Source organism: Sminthopsis crassicaudata, chromosome 4 (assembly GCF_048593235.1).
Source record: "Sminthopsis crassicaudata isolate SCR6 chromosome 4, ASM4859323v1, whole genome shotgun sequence".
Taxonomy (NCBI): domain Eukaryota; kingdom Metazoa; phylum Chordata; class Mammalia; order Dasyuromorphia; family Dasyuridae; genus Sminthopsis; species Sminthopsis crassicaudata.
In genome coordinates this window covers 147712715-147737985 of record NC_133620.1, presented here as the reverse complement: position 1 = coordinate 147737985, position 25271 = coordinate 147712715, and the positions used below count along the sequence as shown (strand labels likewise).

General features: G+C 35.7%; 1 protein-coding gene across 4 annotated transcripts in view; it reads left to right on the top strand.

The window, feature by feature from the left end:
• The window catches only part of GRM1 (glutamate metabotropic receptor 1), a 438388-nt gene extending 432718 nt beyond the window's left edge, over positions 1-5670 (top strand). For 2 of the 4 annotated variants that reach the window (XM_074309606.1, XM_074309607.1), the window contains exon 9: positions 1023-5670. In XM_074309606.1, coding sequence (XP_074165707.1) covers positions 1023-1983 — 961 coding nt within the window. In that variant the 3' untranslated portion in view covers positions 1984-5670. The remainder of the gene's footprint in view (positions 1-1022) is intronic. The other 2 variants (XM_074309609.1, XM_074309608.1) reach the window with 2 other exon arrangements.
• Positions 5671-25271: the final 19601 nt, after the last annotated feature.

Genomic DNA, 25271 nt, shown 5'->3' with positions numbered 1-25271 from the left:
GTTTCCCGAGTGGGACCACAGTCTAAATAGACTTATCATATAGAGAACAAATCACTTTTTTTCCCCTTCTCACAGGGAAAGAAGTTGCTCAAAAGCTTTCCATGATAACAAGGACTAATGTGGCATTGCTGCTAAGAATGCCTCTGAAGCTCTTTCAGGAAAGAGAGAGACCAAAAGATTTCACCAAAAAGGTCTCAAATTCTGTGGTTACAACTTATCAATACTACCCCTGCCCAAACACACATAACAAAACTCCAAATGCCTCAACTGGGTTGAATACATTCACTTGATTTCAATGATGGTGTTCTATGTCAAGGAATAATTCAAACTGTGGGATTTAATACCATTGACATTCCAAAGGGAACAAAATTGTTATTTTTTTCCCCGTCAAATGTCTTTTTCCCCTTCTGTACAGGTGCCCTGTCCTGCCAAACTGCCTTGTGAAATGTCAAGCATTTAAAAATCAGAACTGGTAACTTTGTGAATACAGTTTTCTAATTTTATGGATTTTAATATGTGGGCCTTAATTTGCCTTGGGGATGAGAAGAGTTATTACAAATGTTTTTCTTCTGGAGTCCATGTGTTAAAGGCCACAGCTAAAGTTTGGGTTATTTTTTAAAATGTCTTTCCATATTTTTTTTCAGTCTTTCACAGAAACTTCAGTTATTGTCAATTATGTCATTGTCTGAGTTTTGTGGGAGTTTTTTTTTTTTTTTAACCTCTTTTTAAAAAGTTTACAATAACATCTATTCTTATCCTTTCTCTGTCTTGTCTGCTGCCTTAACGGAGAGAGTGTGGAGGGTAGATGAAGGCAGGACAGGTCAATCATAATCTATAGGTTAATCATGTTACATAATGAGGAAAGAAGTTGGTCTAGGTATGAATGGGAGTGGGAAGAGGAATGAACCCAATAATGGGGTTGGGCATACATAGATTATGCCCTAGGATTGTCTATTTTATATGAATATGAGCTCTGTACGCATGAAGTCTATGCAAATAATCCCTCTTTATTTTATTCATAGTTCTAATGGCAAGTCTGTGTCATGGTCTGAACCAGGTGGAAGAGAGGTGCCCAAAGGACAGCATATGTGGCACCGTCTGTCTGTGCACGTGAAGAACAACGAAACAGCCTGCAACCAGACAGCAGTGATCAAGCCCCTCACTAAAAGTTACCAAGGCTCGGGCAAGAGCCTAACTTTTTCAGATATCAGCACCAAGACCCTGTACAACGTGGTGGAGGAAGAGGAGAGCCAACCACCCGTGCGCTTTAGCCCAACCTGCAGCCCTTCAAGGTTGGTGCACCGGCGGGTGACGCCAGCCACTCCTCCCCTCCCAGCCCACGTGGCTGGGGACGATCCCCCCTTGTTCCGGGCCGAGCCGGCTGCCCCCCGAGGCCTACCGGCCCCCTTGCAGCAGCCGCCCCCTTTGCCAGAGCCCCAGCCCCAGTCCCAGGAGCTTTTGCTTCTCGATCAGCTGCAAGGCGTGGCCAATATCCCGGACTTCAACAACTTCACCGCGGTACTGGCTGCCACAGGGGGCCCGGGCAACGGGGGACGGCCTCTCTACCAGGTCCCGGCCCCCCAGCCTCCGCCTCTGCCGCTGCAGCAGCAGCAAGCATTGCCCCTCCAGCTGAGCACCTTCAGCGACGAGCCTATCTCGCCCTCAGCCGACGAGGGGGACAGCGAGCGATTCCAGCTCCTCCAGGAATATATATACGAGCAAAGGGGTGACACGGAAGAAGATGAACTGGAGGACGAGGAGGATGAGGAAGAGCAGGAGGAAGGCGGGCTCCGAGTCTTGGGCAAACTGACCCCGGACGCCTCCCCTGCCCTGACGCCTCCGTCGCCCTTCCGAGACTCGGTAGCCTCTGGGAGCTCAGTGCCCAGCTCTCCAGTGTCAGAGTCTGTGCTTTGCACCCCTCCAAATGTCACCTACGCCTCGGTCATCCTGAGGGACTATAAGCAAAGCTCATCCACCCTGTGAGGGAGGGAGCTGGGAGGAGGTGTCAGTCACAGGAGCAAGAAGAGCTGAAGAGCCTGGGAGAAGCAATGTCGGGGAGGGAGGACAAATCTGATACTGTCCCAAGTACCGGGAGAGCGGATAGTAAGAAAAGGGAGGGGGGAGGGAAATGTCTGGGGAAGGAGATGGTCCGGCTGTCTCAGCTATTCAGTAATCTATTCCCTAGAGAGCTTTGATTCTTGAATTATTCAAAAGTGTGCTCTAGCTGCTGGAAAGGGATTCTGACTAAGCACAAGCCCAAATGCTTTACAAAAGGAAGGACAAAAGAATGTTATTATTATTTTTTAAATTTCTCTTGCACAGGATCATGCACAAGCTTACATACTGCTGTTAAAAAAAAAAAAAAAAAGTATCGACATCAATTGTATCATTAGCACACCTCATGAGGGGGAGCGGGACAAAGGAATTTGGGAAAACCAAGACGCTCATTAGCTGAAGAGAAAACTGGTGGGAAGCTATCCTGGAAACATGGTACCACTGCTTCTCCCTTCCTCTGTATCCTCTTCTCTCCCACGTGGGGTACCCACTGTGCACAAACTATAAGGGATCTTAGAGGGGACCCGGAATCCGAACTAGAACTAAGAGCCAAATTCCTAGTCTTTTCCACCAGAGCTCCTCCTCAACCTCATTGTGACACCAGATATAAGTTTTGTGCCCCCAAACTGCTGTTGGTGATTTATCTGTTTGACAAAACAGTCAGAAGGGCAAAACAAAAAGTCACTATAAAGTGTTTCTTTCAAACACACTCAGCTTTTCACATTCTTCTGTTTTGTTGTTTTTTGTTTTTGTTTTTGCTGATTTTGAAAAGGGGTCAGAACCGACTGGGAGCCTTTGTTGTGTGCCGAATTGCATCGTGCCTAGGGCTTTGAGTTGTCCTTTTGTTGAAGAGAACAAAGCCTGTGGCTACACTGTTACCCTAAATTTACTGTAGCAAATAATATTTACCAATTGACCTTCTGTAATACTAGTATATTTACTATGTGGCTTCATTGTTCTGTGTTACTAGGGCAGTAGCTTCATCTTTGAAGATAGTTCTGTACCTGCAAAGATGACTACTTTAGCTGAAAAACAATTATTTACTGTTGTTGCCAAAGTTGTTGTAAAAAGAAGTGGAAAAAAAAATGTCTGTCTGTGTACGTCTGTGCCTCTATGTGTGAAATGTAATGTCAACTTAACTGCCATTGAAAGATTGTCCTACAGATATAGTATTGATATTTTTATGTTCAAACCATGTTTTCTATATAGCATTGTTACAAGTATATACAGTAAGTAGCTCTTTGAAGGTTTGTATGCTGTGCTCTCAAACATTTTTCATATACAGCTAAGACAGTTGTTACCCTGCTAAACTGGACTTTGTTTGCAGATGTTTTATGATGTGGAAGTAATTATTAATAAAATGCTTCAAGAATTTGTCACTTTAAATGTTTGCAAAAAAAAAAAAGTATGGGTAACAATAAAAAGGTGCATTTTATACTGCTTGCACACACCATTATTAAAACTTAAGATTGAAAAATACAGTATTTAGAATATTTCTTGTTGTTTCGATATTTAAAATTTCTACAATTTTAGTGCTTAAAGTGGACATAAATGGCTAAAACTATTTAAGATTTCCTAATCACATATAGTTATTTTTATTTTTCTTTGGGCCTTCTTTCTAGTCTTTTAAGCATTTTTCTTCACATTTATATTCTTTATTTTGGGAGACAAATTGTAAGTAATTAAGCTTCATTGATATTTTCCCCCGGCAATACAGATTTTCTGAAATAAGATGCTTTAGGAAGTCCAATTTTCAGGGCAGCTAGGTGGTGCAGTGGATAGAACACCTGCCCTGAAGTTTGGAGGACCTGAGTTCAAATGTGATCTCAGACACTTAACATCTCCTAGCTGTGTGACCTTGGGCAAGTCACTTAACCCTAATTGCCTCAGCAAAAAAATAAATAAATAAAACAAATAAATAAATAAATAAATAATTTTCTCTCAAGTAGGACCAAACACATAACCATAATCAGTCTGATTAGTCCCTTGTTCCCTTCCCTTCCCTTGTTCTTGGAATGTTTACCTCTCACTCTTGGTTTATTGCTTATTCTCAGTTTCATTTTTAACAAACTCTCTTCCAGTCAAATGCCAGTCTAGGACACTAAAAAAAAAGTGTCCAGTATTAACATACTTGGACAGCATCTATGATCTAATTCAGCATTTAATATTTTAGATGAGTTTCCTTATGGATTTTGACATTAATCAATGCCAGTTTCATATAGTTTGTAATGTAAAGTTTGAATTGACTTTCCTTAACTAAAATCATTTTTTAAAAATTTTGGTGACAATTCAGCACCTCACATTCAGATTTTTCAGCTCACTGTAGTACAGATGAAAAAAGGGAAAATCATAATGGCTTCTGAGTTGATTTCCATAAACTGGCAAACCAAAAAGTGATGATACAGTATCTATTATTAGACAAACATATTTTTGTTCTAATGCCATCAGCATATGCCTTTAGTATTATAGGACTTATGCTTTCCAATTTGTCTTTACAAAGTTGGACTACATTAGGAAAAAAGCTTCTTGGTATTCCTATAATATAAAATGACAATTTGTAGTGGATCTGTGACTTTGGAAATATGAACACTTTAAGCACTAACTTTATCATGATTATTTAATAGTATTAATATTACAAGTATGAGTTTTCTCAAGTTATAATATATTATTAGCTCTTAGAACATAATTGCTTAAAATTGGAAATGTACACATACATACAGCATACCCAAAGGGCAGGAATTATTCACTTTAGTATATGTGTTTGTACTAGTTGTTAAGCTTCTTGGCTTCTTTTGGCTTGATTAATATTGCCTTTTGTCAAATGACCTTGATAATGCTGTACAATAAATATTTTCTATTTATTATAAATACAATTTTCTTTTATCATAAGTATAAAGACAATGCCAATAGGACAGTTCAGGAAATTATCCCTGTCCCTTAATAGTATTCAACAGAGGCTATGTATATGCTAAGATATGGCCTTAATGTGTCATAAATATCTTTTTTAAATTTGCCTAAAGGCAGAGGACCATTGTGTTGTGAGAGTTCATTAGAATGCCTTATAAATCAGGTGAGTGATAGTTAAATGTCTTCATTTCAGAGTTTGGTGACCAAAGGGATGATAGCTCCTTCCCAAGTAGATGTTCATGTTTCAAAAGTTAAAATGACAATAATTAGTGCAAATAATGAATCCTGTGACATGCTCACATTATTCAAATTTGAATTGCATGTTTCCATTAGTCTGGAACAAATTATCTATTTTACAGAATTATAATTTAGGAATCAAATACATGTGACCATTGCTGCTGTGTCTTTTATTTTCCTATTTCTTCTCATCCTTTTTCCAAGTCCCTGAAAAACTCCCAGAACCCAGGAGAAATACATATCAAGAGATCAAACAGAGTTTGGGGCTTTTATTTTCTGATTTCCTCGTACTATCACTCATGTCCGAACAGCAGTTATAAAAACTTAACATTTTCATTAGCCTATCCGAGGATTTTGTTATAAAGGCTTCCCGGTTAGTCCTTCCCCCTTCATTCATTTGTAGCATCAAAATCTTGTCATTCCAGAGGCAAAAAAAAAAAAGTGCTCTAGTTATATTCACATTCTTGGCAATGGCACTTGGGAAACTTGGACAAGAGGAAAGAACTTAAATATTTTAGCAATCAATCGAGTAGCATTTATTATGTGCCTACTATTCTTGGCCCTAGGAATACAAAGAAGTGAAATAATCTCCATGAGGGAACAAGAGAGATAGAGAGACAGAAGGAGAAAAAAACAGATAAAGAAAGGAAAACACAGAGAAAAAGAGGTATATGTACACATAATAGATACAAGATGATTTTGGACAGAAGACACTGGCAGCTGAGGAGCACAGGAAACTTAATGTAAAAGGAAATGCTTTAGCTTAGCCTTGAAGGAAATGAAGAATTCTAAAAGGCAGAGGGGAGGTAGGGCTTTCCAGGCCTGGGGGGAAAACACAAAGACAAAGAGGCAAGAGATATAATAAGATATGTAGCCTATAATAAAAGGGAAGTGTTGTTGCCACAAGAATTTTGAGACAGAACATGTATTATCACATGACAGATTTCATGAGATCCTGAAATAATTTGGGAATATTGGAGAAACAACTATAATAGATGCTTTAATTGAAGAAGTAAAACTATAAAACAGGAAAAAATGTGACTGCAAAACAATAGAACATAATCAAAGAGTGGTATTCAGATCCAATAGGAAAGGGTAAGAGTGATAGTAGAGCTGAATTTGTCAGGAGGTTATTGGATGTCAGCTACCATACTGATGATTTCTTCTTCATTTGTGTTATCTGAAAATTTGATAAACAAGCTTAGTGTCTTTATCCAATTCATTGAACAGAACAGGACAAGAGCTGTGTCACCACTAGAAACCTACTTCAAGGTCTACATCATTAAATCAGCTGTTAACCCAATGAATTGAAACTTTATCCTACTTACATTTCTCCATTTTAAACACTCATTTCTTGCTACAAGTGGGAGAAGGAAAGATTAAATAAAAGAAAAGGAAAAGGAAGAAGTAAAGAAAGTGACCTCTATTTTATATGATTGCATTTTTTCAAGTTCCCTCTTTTAAAAATTTAGACTGATTCAGTGATAGATGAATGAGACTTGAGACATTTAAGGTAGGATAATTCTGCTTATGAGAGCCGATGCTTTTTAAGAGTTGCAGACCTGGTACTAAAACTAGATTTGACAACGGAAGACTTGGGGTAGATTTCAGCCTCTGCTATATGTTATCCTGTGTGACCCCTAGCAAGTGAATATACCTCTGAGCATATTTTTTCCCTATAAAATTGTCCCTTAAAGTCCCTCCCAGTTCTAAATCCTCTGACCTTCCCTGACTTTCACTGAAAGGAAGTAGCCTCAGGAGAAATGAAAGTGAAAGTCTTCCCTACAACAACCTGGCAGTAAATCTCCTGATTGTTTGCCAGCTTTCTAGAAATAATGGAATGAACCAAAAAGAGAAATCAAAAAAATTTGATGACTAAATTGGACCACAGAGACCAAAAGAGAAATGGCCCCCACCTAAAATACATTAGACTTTTGTGTGTGTGAAAGGTGATGGACTACAGATATGAAACATTCTAAACTGTCATTCTAAATTGAAATAATGGTTAGTTTTTTTGAACTGCTCCATTCCTCCCATACCCCCTACCTCCTCACCCCAAAATCTTTATTATAAGGATTGTTTTTATGGATAAAAGGGAGGAGGGAAGCAGAGCGAAAGGTAAATGCACAAATAAAGGTAAGGTAAAAACCAAAGATCAATTAAAATGTAAAATGTTTTCAAAATTGTTTATAATTGTGTAGGTCCCTCTTTTTTAATAGAGTTTAGAGGATGTCAAGTGTAATCCATTTAATGAACAAAGTGATGAAAAGTTTCTATTTACTGCTCATGCAAGCACAATTAGCAAGAGCAAACTAGCAAACTAGGAGTACCATTTTTTTGGAAATCTGCCAAAGAACTATTAACCAACAAGTTATTTTTTTCTCACTGGGTATAATGGTACATACACACATTTCTAGCTACAAGGGAAGCTGAAACTGGTGAATCACGTATATTCAGGAGTTTTGATCTGCAGTTGGTCAAGCCAAGTACTATGTGAAACAGATATGTAAGTCTCTGGGAGTTCAGAAGCTGCCAGGTTGCCTAAGGAGAAAGAAAACAGCAGAGATGGGGAAAGAAACACAGCATGTCAAAACTTTAATGATCAATAGTAAGATCAGACCCACAAATAACCCCTGCACTTCAAATCTAAGTGAGATAAGGAAACCTATATTTTGGGGGGAGGGGAGAAATATTATTTTTAAACATCTCTCAATTGATTTCAAATATTTTTTGTTCATCAAGCACTATGTAGTCTAATAATCATGGTTATGATATTCAATCATAACTATGTCACTGTAATAGTAATATTTACTTAAAATAAGTGAAAAGATAACTTTATTTTTTAAAAAACATGAAAATCAACTCCTGGATTTAATTTTTTTTTTAAACAGGACTATCAGCAAAAAGAATGTCAAGAAAATCTTAAATGAACAACTCAGTGTGACTTATGATATCTTTGCCAAGTTCCTAATAACAATAAAGTTGTAGAATATTTAGATTTACTATTTATTGAGCTGATAGCAAGAGGATTTTATAGGTATGACTTTTTCCACATTAAATTCATTTCAGATACTGGCCTGAATGTAACTTGATATATTAGTTACATATAGAGCTATCACTAGCATGGGGATGAACATTGCCTCTGGGAACTGAAATTCAAAAACGATCACTGATAATACTTTCTGCCCTTTAGAAACATAGAAACTAAAGAGTTTAGGAGCATAAGAGCCAGTCATTAAGAATTAGTTAATTTTAAATGGCTTTAGAAAAGTTTCAGGACATAAAATAAACCCACAAAAATCATCAGCATTTCCACATATTACTGATGAAGCCCAGCAGCAAGAGATAAAAAGAATCCATTGAAAATAACTGTATACAAAATAAAATATTTGGGGGTCCATCTGCCAAGACCAACCCAGGAACTGTATGATCACAATTACAAAACACTTTTCATACAAATAAAGTCAGATCTAAACAATTGGAAAATATCAATTGCTCATGGGTAGGCTGAGATATAATAAATATAATATATATGTAAAAAAAAATATATATATATATATGTATAATAAAATGACAATTCTACCTAAATTGGTCTACTTTTTAGTGCCTTACCAAAAATCATCAGTTAAAATAAGAAGCTACCTTTTATAATATTCTGCTTTCTGGTAGCCATAACCTTAATATGCTCCTTCCTAGCTCTTTTCCCAGGGTCTCTACTATCTCTGCTTCCCAAATTTTGCTTCTTTTTGCACCAAGTTTGGTATTTTTCCACCACTTTCTCCAGGCACAAAATTGCTAGATATAGCTCTGGATGCATGTTTATTTGTTATAGACAACTACATAAAATGTAATGGAAAGAACATTAGACCAAAAGTTGGGAGATGTCCTTGAGTTATAAATATGATATTGGTCAAATCAATTCACTTTCTGGGTCCCAGTTTCCCTATTTGTATAATGAGATCAAAATTGTTACATTCCAGTATAATATAAAATATTCTATATTATAAAATAGCATTTTATAATTTTATTATCTACTTATAGCATAATAGAGTATTGTGTATTACAATATAATATAGCACTTATTATATAACATATTATAATAATTAGTCTGACTGAGCTCTAAATTACTTTCCTACTATAAAACTCTACCCATATATTTTCTAGTACATGAGCAAGTTTTTTAGTTTTTTAACAGCAAGTGTATTAATAAGGCAGATTATTTAAATATCACTTGGTTGACTTTTGGACTTTATTCTCTAAAATAAAGGCAGGCTAACCAACTAACTAACCAGAACAATGACCAAAATGTGACAGATGCAAAACGTGACTATGATAGATAGAACAGAGAATCTAGAAATTACCCAGAGTATATCCAAGGGTCAAAAGATCTTACAAACTAGCACCATAATCTTTCATGGTTGTCTCTGGGGCTTCCCCATCTATAAAAGGAGATATCAATACTAGACCATGTCTAACAACTCTTCTGGCTCTTACATTCTAAGGAGTATATTTTACTGTCTACTTCTTTTGAAAGAATACATCATAAATAAATCTGACATATAGGGAATCCAACTACTAATGGAATTGCTATCAATTGTTGATATTAAATGGTCCTTCCATACTAAGTATAATATGACCTCAAATTGTAATGTTCTGTTTCTCTAGATTGTAATTATTCTCTGGGAGGAGGTTTCTTGGGGAGTTTCTGGAGGCAGCCTTAGTTTCAGTTCAGTTCAATAATCCCAAAATGCAGTCAGGAGTTAAAGTCTTTTACTGTCTCTTTCCAAATCTTATCTCCAGATCTTTTTTCTCCTTCAAGTCTTATCTCCTTCACTTGGGGCTCGCCTAGCTTTCTGGAGGCCTTCCTCTCTCTTTGGATCCTTAGACCTCTTGTCGGAATGTCTCCAGCCTCTCGTCTTCCCCAATGTCTCCAGCCAGCAATGAAGATAGACTTGGGAATGAATCAGACTCTGCCTCCAAGAGTGTGGGATTGTGGGTTTCCCGGAAGTCAATCCTAGTTATGAATCTTCCAAAGTCCTCTCCTCTGAAGTCCCCTGAAGTTCTCCTAGGAAGTCCTCTCCTTGACTGAATCCAGTCTGACTCCCCTCACTGAACCCTCCACTCCTCCCAGGAATGGGCTTGTGGGTACTCCCTGGGCTTGTGGGAGCTTTTTAAAAGTATGCTCTCTTAAAGGTATGAATCTCATGGAATTCTAGTAAGTACATTACTGAACTTCAGAATTGTTAAGTACCATGCTAAATTAAATAATTATATCCATTCCAGTGACTTAGCACCTTGTAAGAATCCTAACATCAAATAACACTCCTTTGTTCAATTAAACAAATTGTGTCAATCATGCAATGTACTATGATAGGCAAAGCTGAGAAAATAAATGGATAAAACAACAAAGTCCTCACCTTCTAGAAATAATGATTTAATAGTAAGATATTTAATAATCAGGTAAGAGGGGGACAGTTACCCAGCAAAAGGAAAGAGCACTAGTCTTGGAATCAGGAAGGTCTGAATTAAAATCAAGCCTCAGGCACTAGATATGTGTTCCTAGGTCAGTTATTTATTCATGTTTGTCTCAGTTTCCTCATCTATAAAATGAACTGGAGATGCAAATGGTAAACCATTCCAGTACCTTTGCCAAGAAAACCAAGAGACCACAAAGAATCAGACATGAGTGAAAAACAACTAAACAACTAGTGACAAGATCACAAGTAACTATTCCATATGGTACAAAATTATTAAATGCAATGTCCAAGCAGAAGCACCTGGAAGATTTTTGAGAAAAGATTTTCTTTATTCTGGGGAAATCAGGAAGACATCAAAGAGAAGGATGTGATACTGGAACCTGGACTTTAAGGAAGCATTTCCATAAAATGGGCATGTATGAGGGAGAAAGTTTTGGGAAATATAAATTTGGGAAGAGGAGAGAGGGCAAAATAAGAATAGGGAAATATTTTGTCTGTCCAGAATTCTTAGTGTTCAAAGGGAAATACCTTGAAATTAGTCTGGAAAAATAGATTTGGAGGGCCTTGAATATCAGGATAGGCAGTTTTTATTTTATTTGCTATGTAATGAAGGAAATAGTGAAATCATTTAATCAGAAGAGTGACACAGATAGATCTATGTCTTAAGAGGTTGTCTTTAGCAAACATATAAAGGGAAGATTTTAGAAATAGATAAAACTTCAGGCTAGATTCATAAAGCTTATTTCACAATCCAGATGTGAGATAAGAAGAATTTGAACCAAAGTTGTAGAATTAGAGATGGAGAGTAAAGGATAGATATCAGAGGTACTTCAAAGGTAGAATTGATGAAACTTAGAAATTAATTGGAAAGAACACTGGGAAGTGAATGTAAATTGTTAGCACTACTGTCTATCTACCCAGGTTACTTATACCTTCGGAATCTAATACTTAATGTGCAACAAGAAAATGGTATTTACACACATATATTGTATCTAGGTTATATTGGAACACATGTAAAATGTATGGGATTGCCTGTCATCAAGGGGAGGGAGTAGAGGGAGGGAGGGGATAATTTGGAAAAATGAATACAAGGGATAATATTATAAAAAAAATTACTCATGCATATATACTGTGAAAAAATTATAAATAAAATAAAATAAAATTTAATTTAATTAATTAAAAAAAAAAAGAAAGTATTCAGTTGAAGCAAGCACTTTTGTCCTTAGAACATACTACAAAACACCTAGACAAAAAGAGAAATTCACAAAACAGATCACAAGCCTGGAACAGAGGCATGATGTAGTTGTGATAGAGGACTTCAATTATTCAAGCATCTGTTCAAGTCCTCTCTGCCAAAAGCAGAGCAGCCAATAATTTCTTGACTTGCCTTGGTTATAATTTCATCTTGCAAAATATGGAGGAAACAAGAGGAATTCTATTCTGGATCTGATCACACCAACAGGGAGAAAATGAGAGATACATTTGGTGGGGGTGAGATTGGAGAGGAGGGCCACTGGCAGCTACAGTTTGTAATAGAAAAGAGAAAATCTGGGCAAAGGCTGAAAAGTATCATAGATTTTAAGAGATCACATTTCAAAGAGAGATGAATACATACAATCTTATGAATTTAAATCCTCAGAAGGCAGTCCAGGGGGCACAAGAATTTCTCAAGAATGAAATTCTGAAGACACAAAAGAATAAGGAAAGAAAATATCGGCACTATCTGAAAAGTCCAAAGTGGATGCATGGAAAACTTACCGATCAACTTAAAATTTTAAAAGTATATGATGGTGAAAACAAAGGAATGTGAGAAAGAATTTATATTAAAGTGTGTTTGAATCTGTAAGAATAGAGTCAAGAATGTTAAAACTTAGAGTGAGCTGTGATTGGTAAGAATAACAAAACAACAAAAGGGTAGGGTGGATTTTTATTTTTTTTTACTGCTTGGTGTCAAGAAAACAATAAGAGAAGAGATGGTACAGCTTCATAAGGCATATAAGAAAATAAAAATTGACAACAGAAAAAAAGAGTAATTTAATTCATGTTTTTCTTCTTTTTTTTTTTTCTAAAAAGGAACAAAATTGACTTATAGATAATTGGTGCTTACATAAGAACATAGTAGAAAACACTTAATGAATTTGAGTCACAATTCAGATGAACTACATCCAGAGGTATGAATTAACTCTTATCAGGGTCATTTGAAAGATTATGAAAAGAAGTATCATATATATGTGTATATATATATATATATATATATATATATATATATCTGAAGGAGGTACACTTTGAATCGTTAAAAAAAAAAAGTGTAGCTATAAACTCTAGATCAGTGAGTTCAATATCAATTCCATGGAAAATTCTAGCACATGCTATTAAAGGCATTATTAATAAGCATGCGAGATCTGATAAAGAATCAGTATGGCTTTATCAAGAACAGTACATGTTAAATTAACCACATTTTCTTGGAAATTAGTATGGCAGAAACTAGGCATTGACCCACACTTAACACCGTAAACCAAGACAAGGTCAAAATGGGTTCATGATCTAGGCATAAAGAATGCGATTATAAATAAATTGGAGGAACATAGGATAGTTTACCTCTCAGACCTGTGGAAGAGGAAGGAATTTATTACCAAAGAAGAACTAGAGATCATTATTGATCACAAAATAAAAATTTTTGATTATATCAAATTGAAAAGTTTTTATATAAACAAAACTAATGCAAATAAGATTAGAAGGGAAGCAATAAACTGGGAAAACATTTTTACAGTTAAAGGTTCTGATAAAGATCTCATTTCCAAAATATATAGAGAATTCTAATTTATAAGAAATCAAGCCATTCTCCAATTGATAAATGGTCAAAGGATATGAACAGATAATTCTCAGATGAAGAAATTGAAACTATTTCTAGCCATATGAATAGATGCTCCAAGTCATTATTAATCAGAGAAATGCAAATTAAGACACTCTGAGATACCACTACACACTTGTCAGATTGGCTAGAATGACAGGGAAAGATAATGCAGAATATTAGAGGGGATGTAGGAAAACAGGGACACTGATACATTGTTGGTGGAATTGTGAATACATCTAGCCATTCTGGAGAATGATTTGGAACTATGCTCAAAAAGTTATCAAACTGTATATATCTTTTGATCCAGCAGTGTTATTACTGGGCTTATATCCCAAAAAGATCTTGAAGAAGGGAAAGGGACCTGTGTGTAAGAATGTTTGTGGCAGCCCTCTTTGTAATGGCCAAAAACTGGAAACTGAGTGGATGCCCATCAATTGGAGAATGGTTCAATAAATTGTTGTATATGAATATTATGGATTTTCCAGAATATTTTATACATAACAATAATTCTAATACAGAATTATTGTTCTGTAAGAAATGACCAGCAGGATGATTTCAGAAAGGCTTGGAGAAACTTATTTGAACTGATGCTAAGTGAAATGAGCATAACCAGGAGATCATTATATACTTCAACAACAATACTATATGATGATCAATTCTGATGGACATGGCCCTCTTCAACAATGAGATTAACCAAATCAGTTCCAGTAGAGCAGTAATAAACTGAACCAGCTACACCCAGCGAAAGAACTCTGGGAGATGACTATGAATCACTTCATAGAGTTCCCAATACCCCTATTTTTGTCCGCCTGCATTTTTGATTTCCTTCACAGGCTAATGGTACACTATTTAAAAATCTGATTCTTTTTGTACAGCAAAATAACTGTTTGGACATGTATACATATATTGCATTTAATTATACTTTAACATACGTAACATGTATTGGTCAATCTGCCATCTGGGGGAGGGGAGTGGGGGGGAAGGAGGGGAAAAATTGGAACAAAAGGCTTGGCAATTGTCAGTGATATAAAATTACCCATACATATATCTTGTAAATATAAAGGTATATAATAATAATAAAAAAGATTAACCATATTTTTATTTTTGTCAGTTTTACTAAATGAACCAATCAGGAGGAAACTGTAGATATAAATAAACTTAGGTATATATTTGAACAAAGTGTTTCATAAACCATCTCATGTTATTCTTGTGAGAAAGATAGAGTAGTGTAGACTATACTCAGCATAGCCCTCAAAAATGTTTTTATATAGGACACATTTTTAAGTTTCATTGTTATTATTTACATTTCCTACATCATTACATAACAATCAATAAAATGATTAATCAAACTTTTATTTATACTATTTGCTGATTTTCAAGGTATAACTGTTTACATTGAAATTTTAACAATCAATTCTTACAAGGCAGTGTCAGCTGGATACAACACACTTTTGGTTCAATCTTTTACATTAAAGTGGATTTGGAATTTGTTGAAGAGTAGTTACTTATTGTTCTGAGTCAACTTGGAAGGAAGTCTTTAATGGAATACCACAGAGATCTCTGCTTGACCTTGTACTATTTAACATTTTTTAACAATGAGGTAAATAAAGTCTTAGCTCAAATTTTCTGATGACACAAAGTTAGAAGGTACGGCTAATACTTTAAGACAATAGTGTCTTGATAACCTAACAACAAGATGAATTTTGAAAGATTTAAATGTACATTTGGGCTCCCTAACTTTTTCTTTCAAGCTTGTCACCATCCTTTCAATCTCCCAGGTTTATAGTTTTGGTATTATCCTCTCTCCCTTGGTCTCCCTCACACCTTGTATACAATCATTGCCAAATGCTATTTCTATCCCTAAAATATGTTTTATGACACTTGCCTTGGTTCAGGATTTATTATCTTTTATGGTAGTTTAGTTTAGAAGCTCCCAACTGGTCTGCCTTAAATCTCTCTCCATATCAGTTCACCTTATACTGCTGCTAAAGAATTCTAGTGGTCTATTATTGTCATAAATATAAAATATAAACTCTTCTATTTAACTTTTAAAGTTCTTCACAATCTAACACAAACTCACCTTTCTAGACTCACTAGACTAGTACCCTCTTAATACAGTCAAATTGACCTGTCTTCTTCATATATAATACCCCACTTCCCATCTTCATGCCTTTATACTGATTATACTTCATTCCTAGAATGCACTCCCTCCTTATTTCTGCCTCAGAGAATTCCTTTCTTCCTCCAAGATATAATTTAAGCAACACTTCCTACATGAAGCTTTTCCTGATCCTTCCAGTTCCTTGTAGCCCCTCTCCCAAAATATGTAATTACTGGGTATTTATCTATATTGATTCTATTTATACTGATTCTGCATGTTTCTATGTCCTTTTTTGTCTCCTTCACTAGAATATAAGTTGCTGGTAAATAAGGATTATTTCTTTGTAGGTATATCCCTAGTCTTATACAATTTTTGACACATACTAGGCATTTAATAAATTCATATTGATTAAGTGACATTACAAAAAGACTCTTTTAAGCTTAATTGCCATCCTGGCAATTAGAATTATCCCAAAATGGAAAAGGTTACAACAGGAAGTAATAAGTTCTCTTTCATTAGATATCATCAAAAGGAAGCTGGATGACCACTCATGGACTACTTTATAGTGAAGATTGTTTCATATATGAACTGGGCTGGATGGTTGATCTAATTCAAAAATTCTGTGATTCTGTGATTTATAATTTGTATATACTCTGCAAGTAGTGTGATGTTTTGCATAATGCAAACATATAAATGCTTGTTGAATTGAATAGGGGATTGAGAGGATTAATTAGTTGTAATTATCTGGAAATAGACTATGAAAAACATTAGCTATAAACATCAGGAATTCTTATTTTTCCTGTTCCAGAGGAAGAAATAGATAAAGAGCAAGAAGAGTGAAACAAGAATCTGTATGGTACAATGTTACCAAATTCTAGAAGGGAGATAGTTTCAAAAAGGTTGGCATTCAATAATGTCAAATTTTGTAGAGTTGAATGTGAAGTTCATCACTGGCTCACAATAGTGACCTTTTCTCAGTCTTCATCTTTCTTGATCTCTCTATAGCCTTTGTCATTGTTAATCCCCTTCTGTTTACTATTGTTATTTGCCCTTCATTTTCAAAGAGGACTAAAGACATGGAAGGATGTTGTCCTTAATTCCTTCTGAATTGGATTTAAGTGAGGAAGAATTGCACAATGTTGCACAAAGTCTGTCTTCCTGAGTCACTGAAATTCAAAAGTCAGGATGATGGGGGATTACTTGGGAAGCATTTAATGAGATCTTGGCATCTTTAATGGATGGTCAATTTCTAAAAACTCACAGCACCTGATTCATCTGACTTCCTGGCCATTCAAACAAATTGTTCTTATCCATCCATTCTGCTGGAACAAATCTTTATTCTCTAACTCACCCTTCATCTTCTAACATCCCCTTCAAGTAGACATCCCCTAATTCACCAACAGGTGTGAGATCTGTCCATTACCTTCAACCTAGTTTAGCTCAGAGCTTCTTAAAATTTTTTGTGACCTCTTTTTGCCCAAGAAATTTTTATGCAACTTTACAAATCACACTTTTACTGATAATGAACCATAATTTCATAACCCCCACATTCAATTATGAGACTCTATATCCAGCTTTGACCTAGAGTTTAAGATGCTTAGTCCATCTGCAAAGATGGCTTTACAGGGGTATAGTTACTGTATGTGCTACAAATAGTAGCCACAAGTGAGAGTTGGGTGAAAGATGGATTCCAAAGATAGATTAGCAGCCCTGAAAAGAACTTGGCAAGCCCTCATAAAAAAAGATGCTAGTCCTCCTTGAATATCACAGATACCTAAATATTTTTTCTAGGTTTTCATGACATTAGTCTCTTGTGGTTCTCCTTTTACCTGAAAATGCTCAACTTTGCTAAATCTTCATCCACATTATGCCTGCATAATATAGGTATTCTTCAGGATTCTATCCTAATCCTCCTCCTTTTCTTTTTCTATTTTATTTCTATTGATGATTTCTTCAGCTCCTATGCTAATGATTCTTAAATCTACTCATCTAACACTAACCTTTCTGCTTACTTTAAGTCTCAGAAATCCACCTGACTATTGCAAATATTGAACTATACACTTCCTAGACATCTTACACTCTACATATCAAACAGTGAACTCATTTTTCCCCCAAACTATTCCATCTTCCTAACTCCTCTGTTGCCATTTAGAATAACACCATCTTCCTAGGTTCACATCTTTGATTCCTCAGTACTAATATGATAACTTGCAGGTTAGTCTCCCTAGTGAAAGTATTTTACCCACAAAGGCTCTATAGGTGTTAGAATGGCAAACTTGCTTCTCTCAAAAAATTTCTTTTTGATCATCATACAAATGAAGTTTTATGTCAACAAAAAATTATCCAAAAAGATCATTACCTCCTACCTTTTTCACCCATAACTTGCCTTTACTTTATGCTCATATACATATCTGTCAAAAATAACAGACCCTTAACTTGTAAATTGTTTTGTGGCCAAGATGTCTTCCTTTAAAACCCCATCAGGAAATGTGAGACATTTAGGAGTTTATTTGTTTCTTTTAGGAACAGAATGGCATCTTCAGATATGTGCACTATGAAAATAATATTGACAGCTTTCTGCACGATGAATTAGAGAGTGGAGAGACTGAAGTTAGAGACATTAGTTGGGCAAGTTAATAGTTTAGTCAAAATGTAATCAGAACTAGAGTGGTGACAGTCTTAATACAAAGAATACAGCTGGAAAAGATATAAAGGTAGAATTGGCAGAACTTGGCAATGATCAAATGTGGGTGCAGGAGAAAGGAAAAAGTCAAATATTATTCTGAGGTTTCAATAGCAAGTGAGTGAGAGGATGATAGTTGTCATCAACCAAATAGAGAAAATAAAAGGAAGTAAGACTTAGGAGAGAGAGGATGAATTCCATTTTGGATAAGAAAACAAGTCAAGATAGAGATGGAGATGTCCAACAGGTAGATGAAAATGTGGAATCTGAGGTATGGAGAAAGGTCAAGTCCCTAGAGTTATCTGTGTAAAGTGGATAAGTGAACCCAAGAAGTAAATGAGAATACCAAGTAAAAGAAAAGAAAGACTAGGATAATTTAAGTGTACTTAAGAGGCTATGAAAAGGACAATAAGACAGTGAAGTAGCCTTGAAAGAAGTATTTAGACAAGTAAAAAAGAAGAAAATCAAGAAGAATCAATGTCACACAAGTCACAGGAAAGGAAGATATCAAAGAGAAGTAGGTGGTCAAGATGCCAAATGATGCATAAACATCAAGAGGGATAAGGACCAAGAAAAGGTCACTTGATTTGGAGATTAGTGACCTGAGAGAGAGAAGTCTCAGTTGAGTAATGAAATAAGAAACCAGATGGGAAAAGGATGAAGAATAAATGGGTACTAGAAAGATATGGCAGTGAATGTAAACTAGGCTTTCTTGAAGTTTAGCCGTGAAAAGGAAGCTTGTTTCTTGTTGTCATTTGTCCTTTGCTCTCAAAAAAGACCAATGGCATCATGAGGGTGACGTCTTGACTTGCAGGTTAACTGGATTTCAGTGAGCCAGAACTGTGCACAGAGTCATAGAGTTCAGTGGCAAGACACCTGGAAATGGCCCCCCAAAAAAGGAAGAAAAATATATGATAACAATAGGCAACTGTTGGATCAAGGAGAGAAGATATCTGATGTTTGTAGATGGTTATGAAGGAACTAGTGGACAGTTGCAAATGATAAGAGGGCAATTTTCAAAAGATAAAAGGATAAAATGCAATCCATGGCTCAAATGGAGAAATTAACTTTAGTAAGGAGAAGAAACACTTCCTCTTCTGATGAAGCAAAGAAGCAAAATATGGATGAAGGGAGAAATGAGGAGGTTTTTTTAGATATGAAGGTAAGGAGGTGAAAAAGTTCCTGATACATATCCTAAAATTTTTCAATAAAGTAGAAGACATGGTTATCTGGTTAGGGGGTCACATTGAAGTGGAGCTGGTAGCTTAAGGAGAAAGAAGGTTTATTATAGTTACTGTGGAAATAATAAGAAATAGTTCTTTCCATGTCTTTAACCAGAAATGCAACAGTAAGAACCCGAAAGTAAATAGTACAAATGTATAGTAAATCTAGTCTACAAGATTCCCAAAGAGCAGGAACTCTGGAATCAAAAGACCTGGGTTCAAATTTCAATTTTGACACTTACTCCTGTGTGGTCTTGGCCCTCAGTTTCCTTATCTATAAAATGAGATGGTTAGACTATATGGTCTGTGAGGTTTCTTCCAATATTTTTATGATCTTATGACTTTTAGCAGCATTCAGCAGCTCAGAAAGCTCAGATAGAAAAAAAAAAGTGTTGGGAGGTTTGGTAAGCATGAAATATGAAAAGACATTGTACAGTTCTGCTGATAGTATGCCTTTGTAGAATTCTAATATTGTGTATAGGAAGAAAAAATAAAAATCACTGTCATATGCAAAATTCCAATTCAGCATAGACAACAGATTCATCATGGTCAATATTGATTTTCTTCAAACTTCCAAATTCTTGACTTTGATGGAGAGTAATATTTTTTTGTAACAGAGGAAGTGTGAATAAAGCTCAAATCAGTAGAGAGAAGATCATTCTACATTATCAGTGCTTTATCTCTTAAGTATCAAATTCAATTCCATATTTTGTTTAAAAGACTTCTTGTAATAGCTAATCAGCATGTCCTTCCCTTGGGATTCTTAGCTCTCTGGTATGGGAAAATGTCTCATGATAATACCTGTTCATTTTATGAGATCTTACTGCAATTAAATGACTTTTATAAACCTAATAGTAGAAAAAAAATAGATTTTATTGTGGAAAAGTTCCTTTGGGATTGATTTCTTTCCAATTAAGTAGATCATTAAGATCTAAATTCTATTCAATCAGCCCTAAATACTTTTGTATGCCAATAAAATTCTCCCACTGGACTAGTTACATTGCAGATTAACCATTGGAATATTGACATATTAAAATAATTAGTAATGATAAAAAAGGAATATGATAGTATAATTTTTAATGATATCCCATTACTGTCATTCACTTGAAATTGGACATTAATAGTAGTTAGAAACTGGATTTATTCTCAATAGATAGAATTCATGTTTAAATACTTATTAAGAAGAGTAAGTAATTTCTTAGTGTTAGTACTATTAGTGGAAGTATTTTTGCATCACTGAGTCTTCAGAGAAGAATGACATAATTTCGAAAAATAGAAGCTGCAGTTCATTGACTAATCAGCTAGTTTATTTTATTTTATTTTTCCAGTTAATAGAATTTTATTTTCCCAATTATATGTAAAAATTTTCAATATTCATTTTAATAAGATTTTGATTTCCAAAATTTTCTCCCTTCTTTCCTTCTTTCCTCCTTTTCTCTTCTCCCCTCCCTAAAACAGCAAGCAATCATTTATGGGTCATACATGTATAATCATGTTAAACATTTCCATATTAGTCATGTTGTGAAAAAAGAATTAGGGAAAAAGTGAAAAACCACAAGAAAAAAGTGAAAATAGCAAGCTTCTATCTGCATTCAGACTTCATAGTTTTTCTTTTTCTTCATGGGAATTATTTTTGATCATTGTATTGCTAAGAAGAGTTAAGTCTGTCATAGTTAATTCTTGTACAATATTGCTGTTACCTTGTATAATGTTCTTCTGGTTCTGCTCACTTCATTCAGCATCAGTTCATGTAAGTCTTTCCAGGTTCATCTGAAATCTGTCTTTTCATCATTTCTTATAACACAACAGTATTCAATTAATTCATGTCACAACTTATTCAGCTTGATTGGCACCACTCAATTTCTGATTCTTTGCCACCACAAAAAAAAAAAAAGAGCTAATACAAATATTTTTGTAATGTGTCCTTTTCCTTTTTCATTATATCTTTGGGATACATACCTAGCAGTTATATTGCTGGATCAAAGGTATGTATAATTTTATAATTCTTTGGATATAGTTCCAAATTGGTCTTCAGAATGGTTGGAACAGTTCACAACTCCACCAACAATGCTTTAGTGCCCCATTTTTTCCACATCGCTTCCAACATTTTGCATTATATTTTCCTGTCATCTTAGACAATCTGATAGATGTAAAGTAGTACCTCAGAACTGTTTTGATTTGCATTTCTCCAAGAAATAGTGATTTCATGCATTTTCCCTCATATGGCTATAGATAACTTTAATTTCTTTATCTGAAAACTATCTGTTCATATCATTTGATTATTTATCAATTGGGGAATTATTTGTATCTTTATAAATCTGACTCAATTCTCTATATATTTGAGAAATAAAGCCTTTATCAGAAACATTGACTATAAAAATTGTTTCCCAGTTTTCTTTTTCCTTTCTAATCTTGGTTGCACTGGTTTTGTTTGTGCAAAACTTTTTTTTAATTTAATGTAATCAAAATTATTCATTTGTATTTTATAATGTTATCTGTCTTTTCTTTGGCCACAAATTCTTCTTTTCTCCATAGATATGACAAATAAGCTTTGACTTCCTAAATTTTTTATTATATCATTTTTTTTTCTTTAACATATATGTCTTTTTGACCATATCTTCGCATATGGTACGAGATGTTGGTCTATGACTAGTTTCTACTAAACTAATTTCCAGTTTTCCCATCAGTTATTGTCAAATGAGTTTTTTTTCCAGAAGCTGGAGTCTTTGAATTTATCAAATAGTAGATTATTATAGTCAGTTACTATATCTTCTGTATCTAACCTATTCCACTGATCCATTACTCTGTTTCTTAGTCAGTATCAAATATTTTTGATGATTGCTGCTTTATAAAATAGTTTTAGATCTGGTATGTGTTACACCCTTATGGACTACTCTAACCTGGTAGCTCCCCTTTGAGCTACTCTTAATGCCCGTCTGTCAATGGCACAGCTAGGCCACACTTACCCGTCTTCGGGCACCATCCCGGATCCCATAGAGACAGACCACCATTAGGTAGGGGTGAAGCAAAAGAGAACTTTATTCTGAGATAGCACATATTTATACCCCACTGATGATATGGGGGAAGGGGGGAAGTCCTCTAGGAACCTGGCATAATGGGATTGGCCCAAGAAGAAGGAGGGAGGCGTGCTAGGCTTTGAGAGAACTAAGGAGGGAGGCGTGGTACCTGGAATCAGACACCACCTCCTGGGGCTGTGCCCCACCTCCATGTAGGACTCGCTTGCGCCTCAGAACCTCTCATCCCTCAGGTTCTCCCACATGCCTTGAACTGCATTCCTTGCTTCTAGAGGCTTTGTAACCCTTACAGTATAGTTAGGCCACCTTTCTTTACAATTTTTTCTACTAATTCATTTAATATTCTCAACCTGGGAGCAGTTAGTGGATAGAGCACTGGCCTTGGAGTAAGAAGGACTTGAGTTCAACTCCAGTTTTAGAAACAACACTTCCTAGCTGTGTGACTCTGAACAAGTCATTTAACTCCAATTGCTCTTCCTGGTATTAGTATCAGCACAATATTTGTGTCATTTTGATAGGGTTCAACCTAGTTTTCCAAATGATTTATATAGTATTGAAATTAATTATTCTTTAGATGTTTACTAGAATTTATTTGGAAATCCATCAGGCCCTGGGGATTTTTTCTTTGTGAGTTCATTCATGGCTTGTTTAATTTAATTTTCTAACATGGAGCTATTTGCATATTTTATATCCTCTTTTGTGAATCTAGGAAATTTATATTTTTGTAAATATTAATCCATTTCACTTAGAACATCAGGTTTATATTTCTAATCATATGAAAAGATGCTCCAAGTTATTATTAATCAGAGAAATGCAAATTAAGACAACTCTGAGATACCAGTACATATCTCTCAGATTGGCTAGGATGACAAGAAAAGAAGATGCTGAATGTTGGAGAAGATGTGGGAAAACTGGGATACTGATACATTGTTGGTGGAATTGTGAATACATCCAGCTATTTTGGAGAGCAATTTGGAACTATGCTCAAAAACTTATTAAACTATGCATACTCTTTGATCCAGCAGGGTTATTACTGAGATCTTAAAGAAGGGAAAAGGACCTGTGGGTGCAAAAATGGTTGTGGTAGCCCTTTTTGTAGTGGCTAAAAACTGGAAATTGAGTAGATGCCCATCAATTGGAGAATGGCTTAATGAATTATGGAACATTATTGTTCTTAAAGAAATGACCAGCAGGAAAATTTCAGAAAGGCCTGGAGAGACTTACATGAACTGTTGCTAAGTGGAATGAGCAAGACTAGGAGATCATTATATACTTCAACAACAATATTACATGATGATCAATTCTGATGAACGAGGCTCTCTTCAACAATGAGGTGAACCAAATCAATTCCTGCTGGAATTCTGTCTTCCCAGAAATCAGCCTCAGTCAGGATCAGCAAAAATCTTTATTCTTGGTCTTTTGAGGTTGACGTCAGGGGATTAGATCTAGTAATCTCCACACCACCTTCCTCCTTTTCCACCACCAGGAGAATGCATCAATTTCCTCCTCTTACTCCACCCACACAAGTCACTTCCCCTTCTTTGTCCCACCAATCAAATCAGCACAGAATAGTTGGGAAGGGTCAACCTTCAAACATGTTAATAGAGAATTGTCCAATTGGCAATTAGTCTTACATGCTCCATTATTCAAGTGCATTTGCTCAGTTCTAGCCCTTTACATCTCCTGCTTTCTTTTGTTTTAGAACACAGGTGGTCACGTCATCCCTGACTTTTCAGGGAGGGGAGAACCCCCAAAAGGAGGTGATCACGCCCCCCCCCCAATTTCTCAGGAGGGGAGATGAAAGCACTAAAAAGGAGATAATCATGTCCTCCCTGACATCTCATGAAGGGAGATGAAAAGCACCAAAGGGAAGTGGGGATTGCTAACAGGTTTCTGGGTTGAAGGGTATTATTAGAGACAAGTATGCACAAACCCATCAGCATGGGAGTTATTACACAAGCACATAGCAATAATGCAGAGGCTATTAGTGATGACTCTCCCCACAGTCAGTGCAGGCTTGATGAGGTGTAACAAACACAAATTGTACATGCAAGTAGTGATATAACAAACAATATAAATCAACATGGTTTTGTAAAAGATTTCCAGAAGTCCTAGAAGGAGGGTATGTAAACATCAGTCACACATACACTTTCTTCAGCAACCAAGAGATAGTCCAAAACTAATCTATTGTCCATTGCTTCATGTGTTAGGGAATCCAATGATCCCCACAAGTTTTTGAAATCCCGCAACAATCTTTTTGTATGTTAAGGAATCCAATGATTCCTATAGATTTTGAAGTCCTGCAACAGTCTTTTTATATGTTAGGGAATAATAATTCCTACAGGTTTTGAAGTCCTGTAACAGTCTTATGATGCCTCAGAGAATCCAATGATTCCTGAGGACTTTCAAGTCTTACAATAGTCTTATGATATCTCAGAGAATCCAATGATTCCTGAGGGCTTTCAAGTCCTACAATAGTCTTAATGATGTCTTAGAGAATCCAATGATTCCTGGGGGCTTTCAAGTCCTACAATTTTTGATGTCCATGAGTCAAACGCCATAACTGCCAGGTTCTTTCAGTGCTGGTCACAGTCAGCAATGGAACCACCGGACGTTTCTTGGGTCTGCTCCATATCTCTCCTATGGACAAGGTGAATATGGCACGTTGGCACCCATCTGATTCCTTCTCCATCTGTGGA